This window comes from Rhinolophus ferrumequinum, chromosome 11 (assembly GCF_004115265.2).
Source record: "Rhinolophus ferrumequinum isolate MPI-CBG mRhiFer1 chromosome 11, mRhiFer1_v1.p, whole genome shotgun sequence".
In the NCBI taxonomy this organism is placed as follows: domain Eukaryota; kingdom Metazoa; phylum Chordata; class Mammalia; order Chiroptera; family Rhinolophidae; genus Rhinolophus; species Rhinolophus ferrumequinum.
In genome coordinates this window covers 14,971,583-14,995,280 of record NC_046294.1, presented here as the reverse complement: position 1 = coordinate 14,995,280, position 23,698 = coordinate 14,971,583, and the positions used below count along the sequence as shown (strand labels likewise).

At 51.6% G+C, this 23,698-nt stretch overlaps 1 protein-coding gene across 1 annotated transcript in view; it reads left to right on the top strand.

Moving 5' to 3' along the window:
* Window positions 1–22,327, top strand: part of CRY2 (cryptochrome circadian regulator 2) — a 31,966-nt gene extending 9,639 nt beyond the window's left edge. The window contains exons 3-12 of the mRNA XM_033119946.1: window positions 621–763; window positions 2,377–2,561; window positions 3,282–3,370; window positions 9,087–9,227; window positions 10,353–10,664; window positions 10,926–11,077; window positions 11,199–11,401; window positions 11,736–11,828; window positions 13,007–13,148; window positions 20,129–22,327. Of these exons, the coding sequence (XP_032975837.1) occupies window positions 621–763; window positions 2,377–2,561; window positions 3,282–3,370; window positions 9,087–9,227; window positions 10,353–10,664; window positions 10,926–11,077; window positions 11,199–11,401; window positions 11,736–11,828; window positions 13,007–13,146 (1,458 nt within the window). The 3' untranslated portion in view covers window positions 13,147–13,148; window positions 20,129–22,327. The remainder of the gene's footprint in view (window positions 1–620; window positions 764–2,376; window positions 2,562–3,281; window positions 3,371–9,086; window positions 9,228–10,352; window positions 10,665–10,925; window positions 11,078–11,198; window positions 11,402–11,735; window positions 11,829–13,006; window positions 13,149–20,128) is intronic.
* Window positions 22,328–23,698: the final 1,371 nt, after the last annotated feature.

Sequence of the window (23,698 nt, the reverse complement as noted above, 5' to 3'; positions counted from 1 at the left end):
TAGATTTCTCTGACCTCTGGGCTGAGGATTGCTCCTCCTTCCCCAGCTCTCTGAGAGCTGGAGCCGATTAGCTCTGTTTGCTACTGGCCTCAGGAGTGTTGCTGTGGAAACCATTAGGACACTTTGTATAGCACACGCCTGCCAGGAAAACTAGGCCAGAAGTTTACAGGGCCGTGAGGAGTTCTGGGAAAGGCTCGCCAAGCAGGAGGGAGGTGGCGATCCTATCCCTCACTGTCTCCACCAGTGAATCAGCGCCTCTTTCAAGGACTCGGGGCTTCCTGAGAGCGTTGTATTTATAGCCTCCTGATGCATTCTCCTACCTCAAGGTCACAGCAAGCACACAGGGCTGCCCACCTCTCTCCTGAGTCCACAGAGAGACCACTAGACTTGGGCTCCCATGTTACCTTGCTGTTGGCTTCACCTCAAAGGCCTGCCCTCCTCAAACCTTGTGAACCTCAGGTTGTTGCTTTCTGGTTCAAATCATTGTCCCTAGTTTGTTCTGTAGCCCATTCTGACTGATCTCTAGACTTGCTCTGTTCCCTCTCAGGAAGGAGCTGAGTGCGCAGCTTCCCCCTCCTCTCCCTAAACAGTGTTTAGCATAACAGATTCTCTCCCCACAGGAATGGGGTGTGACCCGCTTGACCTTTGAATATGACTCTGAGCCCTTTGGGAAAGAACGGGATGCCGCCATCATGAAGATGGCCAAGGAGGCTGGTGTAGAGGTGGTGACCGAGAACTCTCATACTCTCTATGACCTGGACAGGTAAGAGGTGGGTCCCAGGGGTCAGGTGGCAAATTCTGCGAGTTGGTGATACAGGCCCCTGCTGAGCAGAACTTGGGGAGGTTTAGCTATAAAGCCACCCACCTGGCACATGAGATATGTGTGGTATCTTCTAGAAGCTGGAGGAGAATGGACCAGAGTTGGGGCCTGTACGTGTAGAACAGGTCACAGAGTGCTTTACCCGATTTGGGTGCAAAGAGGCTCATTGGGCCCAAAGGATGGAAGCTGTGAGGATCCCCACTCACGATCCTTATAGGTCTGCTCCTGATATGCTCCAGTCCCACCCGCTCCCCAGGCTCCCACTTCTGTCCTGCTCCCCAAAGGCTGCCCTCTGATCTCATTAGACCCTAAAGGTTATGCCTCTCAGCAGAGCTCTGTTCTCAGGGGCCCAGTTTCTGTACCTCATGGAGTTCCCTGGCCTCCTCTGGCTATCGGGTTTCCAGGCCATGCATGTACATGTTGTTCAGGAGGCTCCAGAGATCCCTGCAAGGAGCTGATTACGACAGAGTGGCCTCTCTCCTTGGGGACAGGCCTCTGCTTTCAGAGAGTCGAGGAGGAAACCCTGTCCTCCCCTTCTCTGGCAGAGCTGTCACCCTCCTGCTGCTGCTGCTGCTGCTGCCAAGCCAGCAGCCACCACTTCTCCCTGCCCCCCTCTCCCCAGGCTGCCAGCAGGCCGGGTCACACAGCTCTGCACGTGAGCTGAGCTCTCCAGGGAGACACTGGGTGTGGAGCTCCTCCTCCTGCCACGTGCCAGAGGACGGGGGAGGTGCTGCAGGGGCAGGAGCCAACCTTACATCTCCTCTAATGAGAGAGACAGACAACTGAGAAATGAACTCCCCCCGCCAGCCGGTCTTACGGTCGCGCGTAAGCTGCTGCTTGACCAACAGGAGCCCCGGGAATCAGGCTTCAAACCGTCCCAGTTCTTCCTTATATAAACAGCCTCAATTCTTCTCTTACTGTCCTATATCTTCTTACCTGAGTGCAGCTATGTTTCCCTTGCTCGTGGAACAGTATTTTATAAACTGCAAAATGCCATTTAAGTATTAGTTGTTGTTATTAATAACCCCAGGCCCAGTCTCTGATTTAGGGAGGAGAGGCTGTTCTCCACCTCTCTGTTCTAGGAAATAGGGGCCAAAAGGGAATGATTTCCCCACAAAGGAACACGTTTGCAGCCTTCATCAAAGAACTTCCTCAAGGGACAGAGAGCAAGGTCCATGGGGATTCCCATGGCTTGGAGAGTCAGGCCGAGTACCAAGAAGGGTGGTGGGAGTTTTCCATGATGAGAGGGATCTGGTCAGTCACTGTCTTTAGGTGGCTCCGTGTCAACACCAGGGAGCCTGGAATTGAGGCCCATCTTTGGCCCTGCCTTGCTCCGTTACCTGAGGCACCTGCTCTAGCCCTCTGGGCTTCATTTTCCCTCTCGGTAAAATGGAGATGTAGCCTCCCTTCCCCCCCTTTCCACTTAGTGGAGGGACCTGCGCGTGGATGAGGAAAGGTACCCTCCAAGCTTTCAGAGTCTGGCTGTTTTCTGTGTGGGCAGGGACCCAAACCAAAGGGCGTTGTGAGTGACGTTAGGTGTGCTTTGGAATTCCCAGGATCATCGAGCTAAATGGGCAGAAGCCGCCTCTTACCTACAAGCGCTTTCAGGCCATCATCAGCCGCATGGAGCTGCCCAAGAAGCCCCTGGGCTCTGTGACCAGCCAGCAGATGGAGAGCTGCAGGGCCGAGATCCAAGAGAACCATGATGAAATCTATGGCGTGCCATCCCTAGAGGAGCTGGGTGCGTACTTCCGGCCCCAAACCTCTTATGCTGTCACCGCCTTTTTTGTAAAATAGCTTATTGGCTTTTTCTTCTTGGTCAGAGTAATGCTTGTTGTAATAGACAGTTTAGAAAATACAGAGAAATGAAAATGGAAATAGCAATCACTATTACCCACCACCCAGAGATAATCATTGTGAATTTTGGAGTATGTCCTTCTGGTCTTTTTTCTGTCCATATTCATGTATGTGATTTTATGTTTCTAGTTCATGCCTCTATTTTTGTACTTTTCCTTCTCAGGTGATGTAGGCATAGTCTGGTGCTGGCATCAGTGGGTTTCTCAATACCAAGATGATTAGTATTGTTTCTGTTGAAAGGGGAGAGTTCTGTCAGCTTCCCCTTTCTCCCTCTACCCCCCATTTTTTGATCTGAACAAAGTTAGCCTTTCTCACCTGAAAATCACAATTATTGCCAGCTAAACTGAAAGAGTGAGCAGCAGTCCAGGATTGTTCTATCTGCCTGCAAGGAGGGATGGGGAAGTAAAGGGAAAGGAGAAAAGTCACAGTGGGAAGAGAACCAGAATAATCTAGAAAACATTCGAAGTTAAGGATTATCTCTCAGACCCAGTAGCGCCAAGATCACTACAGTTCAGTTCTCAAGAAGCTCAAAGCGTCGGGACTTGCTGAGCTAGCACTGGAAAGGCCTGACCTTCAAACCCGGGACGTGCTCCTTCTCTTGTAGGGTTCCCCACGGAAGGACTTGGTCCAGCTGTTTGGCAAGGAGGAGAGACAGAAGCTCTGGCCCGCCTGGATAAGCACTTGGAACGGAAGGTATGGACCCTCTTTCTGAGACAAAGAAGTTCTGATGTTGGCACCATGCCATGGGGGATATAAGGTCAGGTTCATTCCCTTGGTGCCTCTTAGCTCAGAGTGGTTGAAAAATGAAAAATCTTCCTGATGGCCGTAACAAGAACAGCAATAATAGCAGGCACCGCTTAGTGAGTGCTTAACACATGCTGGTCACTGGGCTGAGCTTATCTGGGTTAAGTGCCTAATTGCATTAGTTCCTTCAGTCTTTTCAACAGCCCTACAAAGTAGATATTAAGCTCTCCATTTTGTAGATTAGGAAATCAAGGTTTAGAGCGGTTACTGAACTTGCCTAAGATCACACAGTTAGTACTAGAGTGAGATCTTGTTTTACGTGATTCTCAAATGAATGCTATATATTGCTTTTCTTTCATCTGTGGGCATGTTGCCCCTACGAAAAGGTTATCGGATCAGTCAAGTCCATAAGATTAATTGTTCTGTGTTTATGTGTCCCCCTCCCTTTTGCTGAGTCCCCTCCAAGGCATTGATTTCCGTTTGCTTGGAGGCAGAGAACAAATGGCCCACCTCCCAAGGGGAAAGCGGCAGAAGCCCCAGAGGCACTCCTCAACTGTGGCCTTGGCACCCTCCACCCTGGGACGAGAGTTGCACAGAAGGTTCTCCTGACTGAGAATAGTCAGCTCCCAGTTTCCTGTCCCCTGCAGTTAGTTTATAGACTTGGTCCCGAAAATCACAACTTTGTATTCCTGCTCAGATGGCGAGGCCTTTGGCCAGGTGATAGGCAGATGCTGACAAAGGGACAGTGGAACCAGGAGGCTCAGGCAGGCCTGCTGGGAGGAATGCTTCCCGGCCCTGGGGGTACCGTGGGCCCAGCCTCCCCGAGGCCCAGCAGCCCTGATGTCCCCATCTGGCTGTTGCCATCAACCAGAGCAAACAGCAAGATCTGCTGACTTCAAAGGATGAGAACTGATGCCCAAGGGCTATGGGGAGCCAGCTGTCTCTGTTCCCATCAGGAGTTTTACCCAGAGAATCTTGGGATCAGTTTGGGGACAAAGGCAGGGCCCAGGAGGCAGAAGGGGGGAGAGGACAAATGGGATGGCAGGAGTAGGGAAAGAATGCAAAGACTAATTTAGGGCCTGTGGATTATTATCACCTCAAAAACATTTTGTAGGGGAACGCCCCTTAGATCATCAAGTTTGGGCTCCTTTTCCACATACGCCTGAAGGGTCTCTTCTGTCCTGGGGCCTGTTGTCAGGGCCTTTCAGACTCTGGTGGCCAGAGGAAATACCGAGTCCTACACATCTGGGAGAACAAAAGGTACCTGACGGACAGGAGTTCAACCAGATTTCAGGAGGTTTATGTTACCTTCGTCAGTTGTCCAAACCTGAAGTGAGCATCTACTTGTGTCAGAGTGGTGTGGCCACTAGAAAGACTGCACAACAAGACAGGCATGGAGTCTGTCTCCATAGTCTATTGGAGATAACAGTCATGAAACAAAGAGTTACAATGTGTTAAGGGTTAGGAAAGGAGTGGTTCAGAGGATTATGGGAGCAAAACATAAAAGCGTTATATGAATCAGTTCTGGTTTACAGCTTGGCTTTTGAAAAAAGGAATGTTTTAGCTCACACAAGCAAGAGTCCAAGGGGCAGCCTTCAGGTACAGCTGGATGTAGGTTTCCAAATAATGCTGCCAGGAATACATTCTCCATCGCTCAGCTCTGCTTTCTTCTGTATTACTTCATGCCCAGGCAGGCTTTCCTTCAGTAGTGGCAAAGGTGGTCACCAGCAGCTTATTTTCAATCTGTTTAGCAGCACCAGAGGAAGGAAGTGGTGTGCCTCTTTTCCAAAAGCTCCAGAAAATGTCCCGAGGAGTGTTTTCATTGGCCTGGCGTGGGGCATGTGACTTCCTGACTCAGTCACTAAGGCTGGGGAAGGGGTGCTTCCCCTGGCACACTTGCATCATAAGCTCAGTCCCAGAGTCAGGAGGTGGACTTAGCTCCCCTTTATCTACTCGGACTGAGATGAGGGAAGGCTGGGTCACCACAAGAAAATTAGGTGCTGTTACCAAAAAGGGAAAGCAAACTGCATGATATTTACCACTGGGCTACCCAATAGGAGACGAGGACAAGCTATAATAGTATCCCTAGGGGTGGCCAGTTAGCTCAGTTGGTTAGAGAGTGGTGCTAATAACACCAAGGTTGCCGGTTCGATCGTTTGATCCCCGCATGGGCCACTGTGAGCTGTGCCCTCCCTAAAAAAATATAATTAAAAAAAAAAAAGTAGTATCCCTGTTATTAAATGAAAAAGGAATGACGGAATTAGAATATTTTGCAACCCCCACTGATGACACATTATGCATTAATGACTGCTAACCCCATAAAGAGAGAAAACCAGGCATTATGTTCCCCCTGTAGTCTTACCAAAGAGATAAACTTGAGTCCAGTCCAGTCTGGTTCCAGCCTCCAACTTGCAGGTAGTACCCAGGACAGTGGGACATGTTGAGCTGCACCATGAGGGTGCAATCAGCAAAATCCACACTGTGGGAACCAGTGCAAGTCGTATGGCCTGGGTTCTTCTGCAGAAAAACTGAAAGGAAAAGAAAGAAATAACAGGAAATGTGTAGAATAAAGTAAATAACATCAAAGTTTCTCAACTGGCCAAGGCTAAATTGTGATGCCAGGGGATGCGCATTTGGATGGGGGAATAAAAACCCTTAAAAATGCAAGGAATAACTGTGATAAAGCCCTCCCTTCCAAATAGGCTTTGCAAAAATAGAAAAATATAAACATTTTTAAATGCAAGGAAGTGATTATTATAGAAGTTAGGTGAGGGGACCGTAACGGGCTCGGCATTTAGATGGGCCTCAGGGGTGGCCAGCAAAGCTCTGATTCTTGGTGGTGGTTGTGCAGGTGTTTGCCTTAGAATAATAATAATTCCTTAAGCCACATATCTGTGTGGTTTCTGCAGCTGTGTTTCACTTCAAACAAATAGCTTTTCAAAGTGAGGTCGGCAAGGATGGATGGAGCAGGCAAATACACCTCGTGTCGGTTAGAGGCACATACCCTAACACCTGGGGGCTCTCCTGCTGAGAAAGTGGCCTTCAGGTTGAGACTTGAAGGAAGAGCCCAACTTAACCAAGAGGTGGTGAATGGAAAGGAAGATAGCGTTCCAGGCCAAGGGAGCTGCATGGGCAAAGGCTAGTGAAAACGTGGTGCTTAGAAGAGTGACGAGAGACGAAGCTGAAAGATGGGCCCACGCACGCGGTGGGGTGCTCGGAGGCTGTGCCTACGATTTGGGACTCTTATCCTAGGAACAACAGGAAGCCCGTGCCGTGTTGTCCTAAGGGACAGGCATTTTATTCTATTTCTCCCTTTTTTAGTTTTAAAATATTAACTTTTTATTTGGAAATTTAAAATACACCCAGAAGTTGAGAATAGAATAATGAACCCCCTTATACTCGTCACCAGATTCAATAATTTTTTATCAGTTTTATGGAGATTTATTGTAATTGACATATAGCATTTATTAGTTTAAGGTACACAACATAATGATTTGATATGTGTATACAGTTTACCCTTGAACAAGGTGGGGGTATGGGATCCAGACCCCCGTGCAATTGAAAATCTGCATATAATTTTTGACTCTCAAACAGCTTCAGTTGGGATAGGCATTTTAAATAATCATTCTGCTCGCAGTGTGGAGACGGGATTGGAGGGGGACAGGACGAGGTGTTGGGAGCTCAGTCAGGAGGCTGTCACAGTCGGCCAGTCTACATAAGATCTTAGCCTGAACCAGGCTGGTAGCAATAGAGGATGGAAAGAAAAGGACAGATTTGAAAACTATTTGGACAGTAGAATTGACAGGACTTGGAGAGGGGGAAATCAAAGGCGTTTGGCTTGGGCTGCTGGGTGGATGACAGTGCATTTTCTGAGACAGGGAATGCCAATGGAAGAGTGGTTTAAAGAAAAGAGCCTGTTACACTTGGTGCCTGAAAGGCAGTCAGGGAGAGCTCTCCGACAGGAAGCTGGGTGGAGTGATGGGGAATCCAGGTGAGCCGTCTGGGCTAGGGCACACACATGGACGGTGCTCATCTGCAGAGACAGCCGTAGGAGCCACGGGACTGGATGAGCTCACCCAGGAACACAGTTGAGTAGAGGACCTAGGACAGAGCCCTGGGATGCCTGCACTTAGGGGTCAGGATGGGTGTTGGAGCTGGTGAAACACCGAGAGCAGCCAGCCAGGTGGGAGGCAGCCGGGAGCATGTGGGGTCCGGAGGCTAATGGCAGGGAGGGCACGGACAGCGGAGTGATCAGCACGGCGAGGTGCTGCTAACAGGTCCTGAGACACAAGGACAGAAAACGCCTGCAGGATTCAGTGGCACGGAAGTCAGACAGCGGTGGGAGCCAGCTCGTTGGCAGTGATGAAGGTGGAAGCCAGAGTAGGGTGGGCTAGAAAGTGGGTGTGGGGGTGGGGAAATGGAGAGGCTGACTGTGAAGGGAGGGAAGAGGACCCAAGGGTAGAGGCCATTTATTTTAGTTTAGTTTGCAAAGAAATGAGATCATTTTCCCGGTGTCCTTGGAGTAGAAACTGGCGAGAGAGAGAGAGAGAGAGAGAGAGAGAGAGAGAGAGAGAGAGAGAAGAGGGGAGGCCTCTAGAGCCAGGGGGAGGCCTTGGCCTTGGGCAGGGTCACAGGAGGGGTAGGGGTTGGGGTGGGTGCAGGTGTCTTTGTAGATTTGATGGCTTCTGTCTCCGTATCATAAGGAAGGAAGGTCATCTGCGAGGGGTGGTGGGGAAGCGTGGAGTAGGAGGTCTAAGGAGAGTGTACAGTCTGTGAACTGGTCATCATGAAGGGACAGAGAGTGTTCGGAGTTGAGAAGAGAACACTTATTAGATGTCGTGGACGCAGACTGGAATCCGGAGTCACAAGCTAAGTTCCCCCAGCCATGTCTCCTATCACCTCTGTAACCCCAGAAGGGTCACATAACCTTTTGAGCATCATTTTGTCATTTTTGAAAGGAGATAACGATAAATGCTGCCTCAGGATTGTTCAGATCAAATGAGAGGACACAGGTAGCAGTGAGTTGTGAAGTAAAGCACCATGCCAGCGGCAAGTGATGGGAAAACCAAGACTGATGACACTGTATGACAACTGGCCCCAGAAATGAATGCCTTTGTGGGTCCCCAGGAATGGATTGGACTGAGTCCCTCCTTTCGCAGCCACCGGGAACAATGGCGAGAAGCCCCTGGGTAGCCACGAGGCAGCAGCCGCCTCGGGGGCTCTGTGATGAGAGTGGGGACTGAGATAGGGCTATTTGTTTTCTGTAAAGCAGAAGCCTTTTTCCTTTTCTCCTGTATCATCACAGATCATTTGGTGCTTACAGAATTCTTTCATGTCATTTTGTTTAATCCCCGGGGAGGTGGGACATTTTGTTCTCATTTAATAGCTAAGTAGCTGAGGGACTAAATAACTTGTTCCCCATCAAACCACACGTTCAATAGCAGAGTCAGGACAAGAACATGGGCCTCGTTATTCGGTCTAATGGTGGGTCCCCCGAAAATCCTGCCGGCATGAAGGAGTGAAATGAGCAGCGTTCAGGGCCTGGCTCCTTAGCTTTCTGTTCTGCGACCTTAGGCCAATTCCTTAACCACCTAGTGCCTCAGTTGTTTTCTCCATGATATCCAGGCCTCTCCTTTCTTCGCCTTCTCCTTCTCTTTCACTGCAGGCCTGGGTTGCCAACTATGAGAGACCCCGAATGAACGCCAACTCCCTGCTGGCCAGCCCCACGGGCCTCAGCCCCTACCTGCGCTTCGGGTGCCTTTCCTGCCGCCTCTTCTACTACCGCCTGTGGGACCTGTATAAAAAAGTGAGGCCACGGAGACGGCTGCACGCCGAGTGGACCTGGGCCTTCTGGGCCACTCAGTCACCCTGAAAGGGGCCTTCCCTCTGGCCCTGGGGGTGGGCACTGGGTTGTGGGTCCTGGAGGTACTTACGTGTGCGTACAGTCAGAGAATGGGGGGAAGAGTCCACGTCCAAGAGCTGACAGAGCTGAGCACAGCCCAAACTGCTGATCTGCATGAAATCCGGGTTTTCAAGTAGAGCAGGGCGGGCAGAAAAGCCGACCTCAGGCTGTGCCCTAGAGATGACAGATCTGCTGGCAGCAGGTGGGGGGCAGGGAAGGCGAGGCTGGAGCCAGTCCTCAGCTGAAGAGCACAGCAGCCTTCTCCGGGGCAGTGTCCACAGCATTGGAACGGGGAGTCCAGGCGTGGCTGTGGCCCATCTCTGATGAGGCGATGGCCGAGGGCTGCGCGTAGGGCCGTGCCGTCCGGACCACGGGCAGATATCCCCGTGGGAATGCCCCACCCCCGACGGACAGAGGGCAACTCACCACCTCTTCCTCATGTCTGCGTTGTTTCACATTTCCCTGTCCTTGCCAATTAGGATTCTGTGGCATGGGAAGGCTTTGCCAGTTTGGTGGGTAATTTTGTGATTTTAGGAAAATCAGTATTTGCCTGGAGGTCTGATCTCTTAATTCTGTCATGGCCCCAGATCCAGGCTGTTGTGTATAACTTATGTAACCAGAATCTAAAGTGAACATTTTGTATACGTAGTGATGGGGAAGATCCCTCTGACATTCTAGAAAGTAGAGCCAAACAAGGACCCTTGAGGACAAGGATCGTGACCCAGCGTTTGGTTCCCAGTGCAGAGTTCGGTTCCCAGCGCAGAGTTCAGCAGGGACGTCCCTTTCCACTGCCCACCTCTCTACAGGCGCCCTCATTGCTCAGCGCAGGCCACAGCCAGGGCCTGGGGCTTCAGTCTGCAGGCGCACTGTGTCCCTCCTAGGGGTGCTCCCTTCACATGTCTGGGGGGTTTGGAGCCACGACGTTCATGGCGGTCCCACAGCCCCACAGTCCTATATGGGAGGGGCCTGAGTGACGTGGTCCTGGGAGCTGGGTGAGTGTTTATATCCACATGTTCCTCCCACCCCCAGGTGAAGCGGAACAGCACACCTCCCCTCTCCTTGTTTGGGCAACTCCTGTGGCGAGAGTTTTTCTACACAGCAGCCACCAACAACCCCAGGTTTGACCGCATGGAGGGGAACCCCATCTGCATCCAGATCCCCTGGGACCGCAACCCCGAGGCCCTGGCCAAGTGGGCCGAGGGCAAGACAGGCTTCCCTTGGATTGACGCCATCATGACCCAACTGAGGCAGGAGGGCTGGATCCACCATCTGGCCCGGCACGCTGTGGCCTGCTTCCTCACCCGCGGGGACCTCTGGGTCAGCTGGGAGAGCGGGGTCCGGGTGAGTGCTCTCTCAGAGGGAAGCTGGCCTGTACCCTCTTGTCAGGCCTGGCCACAGGCAGTGCCCTCTAGGCTGGGGCATGGGGTGGGATCCCTGGGTCCAGGAGATCCCCTCCAAATCTTCCTTGCGGGCTCAGAGGGCCATAGGTCTAGATTTCCAGCAGATGGGCTTTGGCTCTTTTCTGCATGGGGCGTGTGGTGACTTGGGGAGAACCATGGCAGTAGGTCCCAATAGGCTGATTGTCTCACCCTCCCCATCTAGGTGTTTGATGAGCTGCTCCTGGATGCAGATTTCAGCGTGAATGCAGGCAGCTGGATGTGGCTGTCCTGCAGTGCTTTCTTCCAGCAATTCTTCCATTGCTACTGCCCTGTGGGCTTCGGCCGCCGCACAGACCCCAGTGGCGACTACATCAGGTGAGTGTGCAGACCAGGTGCTACTTCTGGCCGCGGTGGCCTCCTCCTAGGATGGGATACCCTTAGCCCTTCAAAGGAGGGTCCCAGTGTGCTGATGGGTGATCCGGCGTGTATGTTTCAGGAGATACCTGCCCAAATTGAAAGGGTTCCCCTCTCGATACATCTATGAGCCCTGGAATGCCCCAGAAGCAATTCAGAAGGCAGCCAAGTGCATCATTGGTGTGGACTACCCACGGCCCATCGTCAACCACGCCGAGACCAGCCGGCTCAACATTGAGCGAATGAAGCAGATTTACCAACAGCTCTCTCGATACCGGGGACTCTGTAAGAAGCCACTAGTCCCCTGCCATCCCCAGCTCACTGAAAGGAAGGGCAGCGCCTGGGGGTCCACGGGGCATCAACGGGCACTTCCAGATATTTGCAAAGGGAGACTGAGTGCTAACTTCTAGGCCGTTCCATTGACTTGACCTCCCACGACACGGGACGCGCAGGCGGGGCTGGATTGGGCCTCTCTGAGTAGGTGTGGCCAGTGGGAAGAGAGGGAACCTCAGTGCCATGGCCCAGCACCCCTCCCCCCAAAACTTTGTTTTCACCTGCCCTGCAGCTCACTGCAGTCCTGGGACAGTACATTCTGATCACTCCCCTGCCTTTCTCCTAGGTCTCCTGGCGTCTGTCCCCTCCTGTGTGGAAGACCTCAGCAACCCAGTGGCAGAGCCCAGCTCGCATCAGGCGGGGAGCGTGAGCAGTGCCGGTGAGTAGCAGCTGGCCCGCCATGGCCTGTGCCCGTCCCAAGGGCACTGCGGAACTACCACCACTTCCTTCAGTGAAGGCTGAGAACAAAGCCCCGGTGGAGCTTATATTCCACCTGGAGAAAGATAGCAAAGGAACCGTGAAGATCGTTTCAGATAACAGTGCTTTTGGGAAAACAAAATTGAGTGACTTGATAAGAGAGGCGCTGGGGAAAGGAGGTTACTTTGGATGACTTTAGATTGGCCTCATCAGGGAGCTCCTCTGTGAGAAGGGACCCAAGGAGGGAGCAGAGCCAGCCTTTCCAAGAACTGTGGGAAGAGCATTCCCAGCAAAGGGAAAAGCAAGAAAAGCCCCAGAGACAGGAACGAGCTTAGCCCATTCAGGAAACGAAGGGAAGGAGGCCAGTGTGTCTGGCATGTCCTGAGTAAGGGGCTGGAATAAGAGAGAGGTGAGGATGAGAGAGCAGGAGCAGCAGCACGTGGGCTCAGTGCGCACGAGGATTCAGTCTGCCATCCGAGGGCACTGAGAAGGCACTGGCGGGCGGTCACAGGGCCAAGGCGTGATCTGATTCGTGTTTCACAAAGCTCGCTCTGCCAGCTGTGTGGAGGGGCCAGTGTGGGCAAGAGGAGGCCAGGGAGGTTAGAAAGGAGCTGACTGCAGTTGTCAGGCAGGCAATGGCAGCGCAGCCTGGGTGGTGGCCGGAAAGGGGGAGAAGTAGACAGATTTGCCGCATTCTTAACCTCCTCCCCGTGGGCTCTGGGATCAGTAAGGTGAGACTGGCAAGCAGTGCAGTGGGGTTTCTGGTTTGCCCAGGGAGGTTGGCTTTGCAGTGGAGGTGCTGCTCGTTCCGACTTCAGGAGGTCCAGCCGGGGTTGCAGACGGGGATGCCTGACCTTCAGAGCTAGGGCAGCAGACAGGCCAGGTCATCTCTGGCCGGGAGCCCATGGGATTTGGCGCCCAAAAGCTGGCCCTGCTGCCAGCAAGCCTGGTCGTGCTCTCCTTGGACATTTCCAGGCAAGGTCACTGCTGAAAGGAAGGTGAAGGGACAGGTCTGAGGAGCTGCATGCAGGCATTGCATTGATGAGAGGCTCCCTGGCCCCTGAAGAGCAGCCACTGCACAGCTGCGGGTCACGCTGGCTCTGCACAGTCTGTGTGACACTTAGACCTGCTTCCTTACAGGCCCAAGACCTCTACCCGGTGGCGCAGCGTCCCCCAAACGCAAGCTGGAAGCAGCTGAGGAGCCACCTGGTGAAGAACTCAGCAAACGGGCCAGGGTGGCAGAGTTGTCCACCCCACAGCTGCCGAGCAGGGATGTGTGAGAGTGAGTGACAGCAGCTTAGATTCAGCTTCGGGGGGAAGGTAGGAGAGAGGTGGGGACAGGTTTGCAAAACTACTGCCCTTCCAGCTGGAGGTTAAAGCCCAGCAAACTCTGTTAAAACCTGGTGGGGACGGCATGATATTTTAGGATTTCATCTCAAAAACTCTACCATTCTGACTTCTATACCTTCTAAAATTTGAAAGGAAATTTAAAAGTAAATTAAAAGAAAGAAAGCCCTTTCTTTCTTTGCCAATTAAGGGGAAAAAATGGCAGGGAGGGGGTGCTCTTTCTACTTATCAACGTGAGTCAACTCTGACAAAAAGAAATCAGAGACCCGGATGTGAGGCTGTGGGAGAAAGGGCCCTGTGGCAGGGTCTGAGGATGCCGGAGGCCCCTCTGCCATTGCCCAGACAGGCTGTGTTCTGTAGGCAGGCCAGTGGAGGGCAGCACTTACCTTCAGAATACAGGCTCGCTCGGCCCAGCCCCACCTAAGGACCAGTAGACCCCGCTCCCCATCATGTATCTGTGCTCCTTACAACCACGCCTCCATTCTCAACTTTCTTATGGCTTTGGCTCTGTGCCTCCCTGTCAGCGTTCATCTTTCTTAGAAGTCCCCTGAATGTTGTTTAAAAACAAGGAACTGGCTCCTCCTTCCCTAGAGCAGGAAGGGCCTTTTATGCGTTTCTTGGAGAAATATAAATTACTGTCCTCTCTGAGTCATCATCTCAGGCTGTTCCTTATGTGCCATGTCTGTGTCAGGAGACAAGGGTGATTTTCTCCATGGAGCCGATTGTTTCTTTTTCCAAACCCCTCCACTTCAGGGCCCGGCGGGCCGTCTGGTTTGAGCGTCTAGACTGGAGTGAAGGTGAGACAGACTTTGATGCTTGTGTCCTTTACCCTGCTCGGCTCTTTGTCATAGACATTGCTGACGGACAGATCGGTGCTATCTTGTTCTAGGAGCACAGGCAACCTTAGATACCGCTCTCCTGGGTATCTGTGAGCTCTGTGACACTAAGCAAAGTTCATTCTGTCTTGCAAATCTGGAACTTGCCAGGCTGATACTCTGACTTTCAGGTGAGAGGACCAAAGAACAGAGAGGTTAAATGTCTGGGTCAAGGTTTCTCAGTAAGGTAATGTCATCCAATTCAGCATGAAATTGTTGCCGACAGGTGTGTGAAGAAGGGGAGCATAAGACGTATAAAATGTGATGTGATGCATATCCACAAGGATTTAATAGTCTGCTTAGAAAAAGAACACAAGTAACCTGTGATTCCTAAACAGATGATACAGACTCTACAAACTTATCACCCAGCCGCTGTGGGTGGGCTGCAGTGAGCAGGGAATACAACGCAGAAGTTTACACTAGGGGGCCTGAAGATGAATTGGATGTAGGCAGCAAGGAGGGCATTTCAGCAAGGAGTGTAATGATTACGTGACGTACAAGTCACCTAACTATGAGACTCGGTTGCCTCACCTATAAATTAGGTTGTTGTTGCAGAGCTTAAATGAGAAACTGTAAGTGTCAGTTAGGACTGTGTGGGACTATTAGGAGTAGAAAACCTGACTACTATATTTGAAACAAATAGGGATTCATTTTCTTATCTAACAAGAGGCCCCGGAGCTGGATGTCGCTGGTTTGGGTTTGCTGGCTTAACACTGTCAGCCAGTTTTCCTGAGATTCTCTGGCTTCGTAGTCTCAAGGTGGATGTTCTAGCTTCAGCCTCCTCATTCAAAGCAGGAAAGAGAAGGAGTAGCAGAGACAGCTACACTCATTCATTCGATAAACATGTATCAAGGGGGTCACAATTTGCCAGACACGGTTGTAGGCATCGGGCTATGGTTGTGAACAAGACTGAGAAAATCTCTGTCCTCTTGGGTGCATCTTAATGGGAGGAGACAGACAATAAACAAATATGTAATATGTCCAGAGGCCATAAGTGGTATGAAATAAAAATAAAGTTGGGTTAGAATATAGAAAGTAAAGGTTGGGGCACAGTGGAGGTTGCAATTTTATATTATAGGGGATGTCAGGGGGGTGCCTTTCTTCCTTTTTATCAAGAAAATAAATGCTTTCCCAGAATACCCCTCCCCCAGCTTTTCACATTGGTCTCAGGAGCCAGAACTGAGTCATAAAGCCACACCCGAGGTGGGAAATAGGGACCGGGGTGTCAGGATTGGTTTACACCATTGGTTTTCCAACTTGAGTGAGCAGTAGCATCCCCTAGAGAATTTGTTAAGCCACAGATTGCTGTGCCCCACCCACAGTTTCTATTCAGTAGGTCTGGGGTGGGACCTGAGAATTTGCATTTCTGACAAGTTCCCAGCAGTTGATAATGCTGCTGTTTTGGGGCTGTGCTTTGAGAATCACTGACTTAGACCCACCGTGACCCATTGTGTGGACCAGGCCCGTGACCCACGGACTAAAACCTAGATTCTAGGAAGTGTGGATACTGATAGGCAGCTAACAGTGTCTTCTTAATGTAAAAGACACTTAGCCTCCTAAGTTCATAAGTCGCCAGTAAATGGTAGCTGTTATTATTATGGATACTGTTCTTATTTTAGAAGAACATAAGGTTACAGTTGGGTCTGATCATGGAGGGTCTTAAATGTCAGGCAGATGAGTCCTTGGTATACTCTCTGGAAGATAAGGAGCATTTTGGAACAGGAGAGTGAAATGATCAGACTGGCATTTTTGGAAGATTAACCAGGCATTGGCCTGGGACCTGCAGAGGGAACGTTGGGGGGAAACAGCCTGAGGGGCTGTAGCAGTGGTTCCAAGTGGACATTACAGCAATGCAGAGGTCAGCGCTATCTCTTGCCTTATAGTTCAGGAGATGCTCCATCAGCCTGTGGGGACCTTAAGGAATGAATCTCAAGGTTTACTCTGCCCTTAATCATGGCTAATTGGTTGGAAGTGGGGACCAGGAAGTCAGAAAACAAGACAGACGGGAAAAAACACCTGTGTTCTTTGGATACCTTGAGAGAAAAGAGTGCACCTGTGTTTCACTGTATGCGGGTGGTAGCACCTGGGCTAACGATTTTCAGCATCCTCATCTGTAAAACAGTGATAATAGCATTTTGTCACCTGCCCTACCCATCGAGCATACACATTAGGGAAAGAAAATGAAAAACCGTATGTGAAAAGCCTTTGACTAAGTAAAAAGCACCACGCAGATGAAATCACATTGCCATCTTGCACACACGCTTCTCAGGGTTTCTTTGTGTTATTGTTTCTTCAGTCAGAGCCAGCATACTGGGCTAAGTGGACCACAGAGCCGTGGCCACGGGACCGAAGCTGCTACAGTATCACATTGAGAGGCGGGAGGCTTGTCTCTTTCTCCCCTCCTCTGTCCGCTTTAGTTGTGTGACTTGGGGCAGGATGCATAACTTTCTGAGGTGCGTTAGCTGTACGGTGTGAATAATCATTCCTTACCAGCCCAAAGGCTCCACCCTGGACCTTGGAGGCCCCGCTTAGCTGTGAGCTCTATTTTTTTGTGACTGTTATTTCTAACGCCTCAGGCCTGTGGCAGTTCACTGGGCGGACAGTGATTTTACAGTTTAAAGTGGTCTTGTGGGAACACATGTCCTCATATCAGGACGCTCCATGCTTACCTCAGCCGCACACCAGGGTCTGTTCTGCATTTGGTTTCATTGTACAATGTTCACCAAACTGAAAAATAAGCCGGCTCCCAAATAGCTATCCTTTCAGCCGCTATCCCATGGTCCCTAGAGCTGCTGACTGCTCAGGATTCCATTAGCCTCAATTGTGTACAGATTTTTCTTATTGGTCCAATTATTTTACTATCGGGGGAACAGCTCACGTGATCCATTTGCCCTTCTGCTGGTACATAGTGATCTGGTGAGAGAAGCCCCACTGAATACAAAAGTTCATGGCCAAGGATCACCTCTTCCCCTCCCCCACCCACAGTTCACCAAAGCTTAGATAGCCCTAGGGCTTCACTGAGGAAAACCTGACTCCTGGCATCTTTTAGTAGCCTTTTTGGTACTTGTTTAGTTGTAGAGCCCTCTTTACATGAAATAATATATGTGAAAGGCACTAGGCAATCTGTAAAATGGAGGTGGTGTAGTTTTCTAAAAAGAGCCCAGCTTTACACTCAAGTTCACAAGTGGTCGCATCCCGTCCTGCCGCTCACTGCCTGGGAGCCTTTGCACAAGTCACCTCACCTCTCTGGTTCTCAGTGCCCGACCTGGAAATGAGAAGTTGGGACTCAGTGTCCCCTTGCACTTTCCCTGGCATTTACTCAGTAGCTGTTGACTGAGGTCCCCTCCCCTTTGCTGTATGATTTGTATGGTGCAGGGAGGGTGCGGGTGGGCTTGACATGAGGAATGAGACTGAGATGAAGAGCTCGCTTTGTGCCCCATCAAGGCCCAACTGCACCTCTGAACTTCCCTGCTCCCAGCTTGGGAGCTGGTAGCAAATTCTCTGCCCGGCTCAAGTTCTTGGGCGCCGTGCCTCGCTCAGTGTGGTGGGGAGAGGGTAACAGCTGAGACTTGGTTACAGGCTCCAAACAGTTTCCTCCAGACCTTGAGCTGGCGCGGTACCCTTTGCTGACATAAGCTCATGCGTGCACATTGTCCACACACCTCACAGGCTTGGATGGGGGAAGGGTAGACTTACAGATTTGGGTTTCTTAGCATCCAACGGACAGGAAGAGGTGTGAGGGCACAGGTACCCAGGGGCCATGCTAACTAACATTGCACACAGACAAAGGCAGCCATTCGTTTATTTTGTGTTCCAGCTGCTTCTGTGTTTCTTGTGTTAATGACAGCTTGAGAGAGTCGGACAATCCAGAGATTGATTTTTCATTGCATGTTTTATGAGTTGATTTTTCCTTTTTGCTCCTCCCCTGGCTGTTCTTCCCTTTCCTTTCATGCTGCTGTCATCATTTTCCTGCAAGGCCTTGTTTGATTTCCCCAGCCCCCTTTTTCTGCAGACTTATACCCTAGTTTGAGAAGCTAGGGACCGTCTAGTTGGCTGCTGATTAAGCACCTTGAGTAAATAGTTGAACAGGCGTTGGACTAGCTTTGTAGTCAGAGAAAGCTGGTTATTCCAAAACTTGGTTTACTATGCTTGTGTTTTTGAACCCTTCATAGAGAGACTTGGGTCACTGGGCTTTTCTGAGGCCAGGACACTGCCACCTGCCTTCATGAGCCGGCCCCATAGGTAAATCACGCGGAGTCTACAGAGGTCTGAATTGTTATCATCGCCACTTGAGTCCACCTTTCCCCCTTGTCTTCTAAGCTTCGACACTGGTTTCTTCAACCTTTTGGGATACCCATGCTTTGGAGAGTCTGATGAAGAATGGAGGCTCTCCCCAGAAAATTGCACCTATTCAGTCAGAGAAAAATGTGCACAGAACGTCAGGGTCTTCATGGACTGCCCCTTAAGCCTCTCCTTGGACCCCTAAAGGGACCCCAGAGTAAGAGCCCTTGACCTATGAATCTTCAAGCACTCTTTATCTTCCCCCATGCCCGAGGGTGGAGAAAACACGAGCAGTAGAGTATGGGGAGGAGCCTGTCGTGGTGTACTCTCCAGTCCTGAAGTGGCCGGTTTCAGAAGAATAGCCATCTCTGGCTTAATAGCAGAGGCTAGAGCCCTGTGTATGAAATACGTGCCACAGTCAGCATGTTTCAATAAACTCATATACACTGTAGTAACATGTTTATTTGTAGTGAAAATATACAGCTAGGTTATTATTATACAAGCTTAAACGGAAAAATTGTTGAAAGTAATACACGTCTTAAAGAATGAGGCACTCAGTACTGACCTGTGCCCACTGACAGGTGCCCACTCCTACATTTGCTCTTTATTTCATCAGGGTTAATGAGGTCGCAAAATTATTCATTTGCTCAGGCTGCCATCACAGAGTACCACAGACTGGGTGACTTAAACAACAGAAAGGTATGCTCTCATAGTTCAGGCGGCTGGAAGTCTGAGATCCAGGTGACAGCAGGGTCCGTTTCTTTCCTTGGCTTGTACACGGCCGCCTTCTCCCTGTGTCTTCACGTGGCCTTCCCTCTGCGCGTATCTGTGTCCTAATCTCCTCTTCTTATAAAGACAGCAGTCATACGGGATCAGGGCCCACCCTAATCACCTCACTTCATCTGACTGACCTTTGTTAAGACCCTATCTCCAAAAACAGTCACATTCTGAGGCATTGGGGCTTAAGACCTCAACATATGAATTTGGGAGCTGGGGGGCACACAATTCAGCCATAACAGAAGTGTGTAGTGCCGGACCCATAGTAGGCTCAGTACGTCTTATTTTTCTGCTGCACCAACGTTTAAGCTATACAAACTTTTAATGGAACGCTGAGTGTCTCTGTACACTCGGACGCACCAGATCTGTTTAAACAGGCAGCCCAGCATTACGATGGGCTTACCCTGGCCTCTGTCATCAGGCAGGAGGCCATTTCTTCTCTCTGCCCCAGATTCAGGATGTTATAAATCTTTACAATGAGTCATCCTGTGTCTCCTCTCTCCTCCCCTCAATCTCCCAGCGCAGTGCCAGGGTTCTTTTATCTGTATGTGGAAATTTCTAAACTCAGTCATTGCCTTCATCTTCAAAATTACTGGTCCCGGCTGGCTTCCCTTCCAGCCATTTTTTCCTGGCTCTCTCTCTCTGGCAGCAGCCGCTCTGCCTTGATTCCAAAGCTGCCCTTGTCATATCTGAGCAAGTGTCCCCCAGGGCCTCCTATGAGCCTTGCATGGTCTCCTCCTCTGCTGCCCTCAGCCCTGAGCAGGAGGGTCCGCAGGGGAGAGCTTGTTCTGCGTCAGCACCGCAGAGGGCAGTGTGCAGTCACCCGGTGGCATCCCAGCAACCACCTTGTCCCCAGGCACTGTGGCACATGCAGTTCACTCAGGGCTCCTCCCAGTTCCCAGTCTGAGCATCCCCAGGGAAGCTCGGGTCTCTGGGCAACTGAGCAGCCTCCTGAATGCTCCTTTTTGCACTTGTTTTTCAGCTGCAGCACTTTGGCTCCGTGAGCAAAGCCTGGATGCCCCAACAGCCACCACGGCAGCAGAGTACAACCTGCAGGAAAGCTGATCACCGATGGAGATGGAGCGAACGTGTGCGCGCGTGTGTGCAGAGGAAGGAGTGGTGTGCCTATTAGGGTGTGCATGCATCTGTTTACACTCTTGTGATTCTGAATGCTGCCTAGGCCGGAGAAGTCCTGTAGCAGCTTCACCTCAGCGTTCAGACACCAGGCTAGAGGTTATGGCCCAGGCTAAAGGTGGTAGGGCCCTCGCTGGGATTCTGGCATCTGCCCCTCCCCCAGCCCTCCCTGCCTCCCTCTTATCAGACGGAGGAGCAGGAGGGCAGCATTTCTGGCTCCTGTCCAGAGGATTCTAAAGGCAGCCAGAGCCCTTCTGAGTTCCTCCTGACCCTGGAGGCTGAGCAGGCTGGAGTGGACGGATGCTATCCAGACACAGTCACCTGGCCTGGCTTCTTTCCTATTTAAAAATTCCCTGCCATTGGGTCGACCAGACCCTTCCTTAGGCATCTGGATCAGAACATGAGGCTGTGGACAGATCTGAGAACTTTCCACCACGTACGGAAGTACACCAGTACCTGTATACACGGTACTGTAGAAGATAGCTTAGGAAGTACAGCCACCTTTTCGGGCTTAAAACCTAAGGTTGGGAATAAAATCCCAGTTCCTACTGTTCATTCCGCAGAATCTGAGGGCCAGCCTCAGAGCTGACTGTGGCAACCCAGTGCCTCCACCAGCAGGAGGCCAGGTTCCTGGCTCTTCTGGCCATACTCCAGGGCACCACAGTGCTGCCATTGAGGTCAGCTGACAGCCAGCCAGGGAGGCCATTCTAGTCTGTTCTGCAGGTGTCCAGAGCCTGCCCAGGAATGTTCAGCGTCCAAGCTGCCATGTCAGCTCTGCCAGTAGCTAGGCACCGAGGACCCAGGCAGGTGGACTCGTGAGGACTGCCAGGGCCAGTTGGGAAAGGTCCAAGTAAAGAACCCCTCCGCACACCAACCCTTCCAGAAGTAGCAGGTGGGAGGTTTGACCCGGAGAGGTCAAGGCCTTACATTCCAGGAGTGGCCTATGCCTCCCACCTCAACCCTCCCACTGTCAAAGGCCCGTGTTGAGAAAGACATAATGAAAAGGACTGTGTGGTCAGCTGCAGAAGTCTTCCTTCCACTGCGGCCTGCACTTGAGCCACAAAGTGTGTGTGTGTGTGTGTGTGTGTGTGTGTGTGCGCGTGCGTGTGTGCTACATGCGCGCGTAGCTGAGAGGCTACTTCCTCTTTGGAGTTTTGTCCTCACATGGAACATTAAGCTGGCCTCAGGGCCTTCTCCTCTACCTCCCTGTGGCCTTTCCTAGTCTTCTAGCTGTTAACTCCCTTGGCCCCAGCCCTGTCCCCCACTGTCCCCTGTCCTCAGACCGGAACCCTGGGGTCAGGCCCCTGTCTCCATCAGCTGTCCAGCACATTGACAGGCTTCTTCCTGAGAGGTCCTCAGGTGTTCTCAGCCAGAGAGCTGCCTTTAGAGTTTAACCGTTGTATGTTTGTCACCCTCACTAGAAATGTCCCGTAATTATGTGTGGGGAGCAGGGCACAGGTGACGGTGTGTATTCGAAGCATTGGGTTGGGGACTTCCTTGTTCCCTTAGCCCCAGCCAGGAGAAAGAGAATTGGGGACTATTGCCAGAAGGGGAGTAGAGCAAGCCTGGAAGGGCTGGTCTGAGAAACTGAGAAGGCCAGAGGGCTCCGGCCAGCGTCAGTGTTCGTTAGCAGCCCCTTCAGACCAGGATGAGTCCCTTACCCTGCCTATTGAGTGGGGATTCTCTTCCCTAAGGTAAAAGCTGGCCAGACCACCTACCCCTGCTTCACCCTCCCTGGCATGCTGGCCCATTCCCAGTGGAATGGAGCGGTCCACTCCTGGAGTTAGGAGGGGCGGGGTGAGGAGAGGGTGCATCCAGTAGCCCAGAGCTCCACCATGGCTTTGTGCCTCCCCTCCCCTGGCCCAGGGGTCTGGGGGCTGCCATAGAGCATTGCCCCAAATCCTGATCCAAGGGCCAGCATGGGTAAGAGATGGTCACAGGCAAAATGCACTTTATACAGAGATTTTCTATTGCTGGGAAGGTGTGTTTCTCCCACAGTTTGTGAATATTCACTTGTTTCATAAATGTCTGATCCTGGATGAGCAAAGCTGTGCTGTCGTCAGTCTTGTGGGAGGTCTGGGGGGTGGGCATCAGTAAGGGTGAGCCTGAATGAAGCCTTAGGCCGGACCCTCTTGCCTCTGCTGGAACCAGGAGCCTCTTGCCCCTCCTGGAGGTCACGGGGGTGAGCGGGGTGGGGAGAGATGGAGGAAGGGGGAGGCTCCTAGGTGAGCATCCGGAGCTCCCCATCTTTGTCAGAGTTGGAGGTCAATCAGCCAGAATTGTATAGCGCATTCCAGGCACTGGAGGAGGGTCATGAGTGCTATTCGGCAGAGACCCAGCCTGTGGCCCACGTAGACCCCCAGGCTGGGGATCAGTCAGGGGCAGGCCTTCTCCGGGCCTTCCATCCATCCTTTACCTCAACTCAGCCACTTAAGCTGCAGCTGTGGTGCGGAAGGGGTCCAAGCCTTCTGGCTCTGGCTAGGTGGTCCAGATGGGACCACAGCCAAGCCCAGGGCCTGGATGCTGACCTTGTCTCATGCCATCTGGCCAGAGAGTGACCCTTCTCTGCGCACAGTGCGTGGGCTTTCCTGTGAAGGTGTCCAGCCTTAGACCACTGGAAGTTAGAGCCTTGTTAGCCGTACCCCAACTTCCTGTGGGAGGGGGCTCAGGCAAGGCCCAAGAATATCACACTCTGCCCTGCATAGAGTGAGAAAGGGGAAAAGGGAGGAACTTGACCCTGGAACTCGTCTCATTCTTGGCTCTGCTTTGAAGCTCCTGGTGGCCCCTTTCCCACCAAGATCTGGTCCCGCCCTTCCCTTTCTCCTTTCTCCGGGCTGCTCTCTAATGTGGCTTTGGCTTGGCCTTAGGAGAGCTGAGATACCTTTGTTCTTGAGCAAAAGGTCCTGGAGGATGGAGTTGTCCCCCCCACACACACACACCCCTGACCTGAGGACACTCCCTAGTTAAGACAAACACACTCTCCACACTAAGGTACAATTATTAGCCACTATGGCAGGACTGCTTTCCTGGGAATCCAGGCACCATAACAGCAGGTGGTTACTGTTCAGGCGTAGTGAAAGGAGACTGAGCCAAGATAGCAGGGAAGATACAGTGGCCACCCGTCTAGGCAGGGAGAAGAAAGGCAGCCAAGGCCTTTGGCTCTAGGTATTGGGACGTTCTCATGGCTGGGGCTGGGGGTTGTTCACTGCAGACCTGCTACCTGCAGCTCCTTTCCATATGCTACACTGAAGGTAAAGGGGGTGGCTTGACCAGCTGGCAGTCCAGCTTTGCAAATAAGGTTCCATAAGCTGTGAAGCAGTTTGCTCTGCTGCTGCTTCAGAGAGAGGTGAAGGGCAGGACCTGTGTGATTCTCCCAGGTGGCCAGAAAAGCCAGTGATGTTTGGTCAGAGGCTCTATG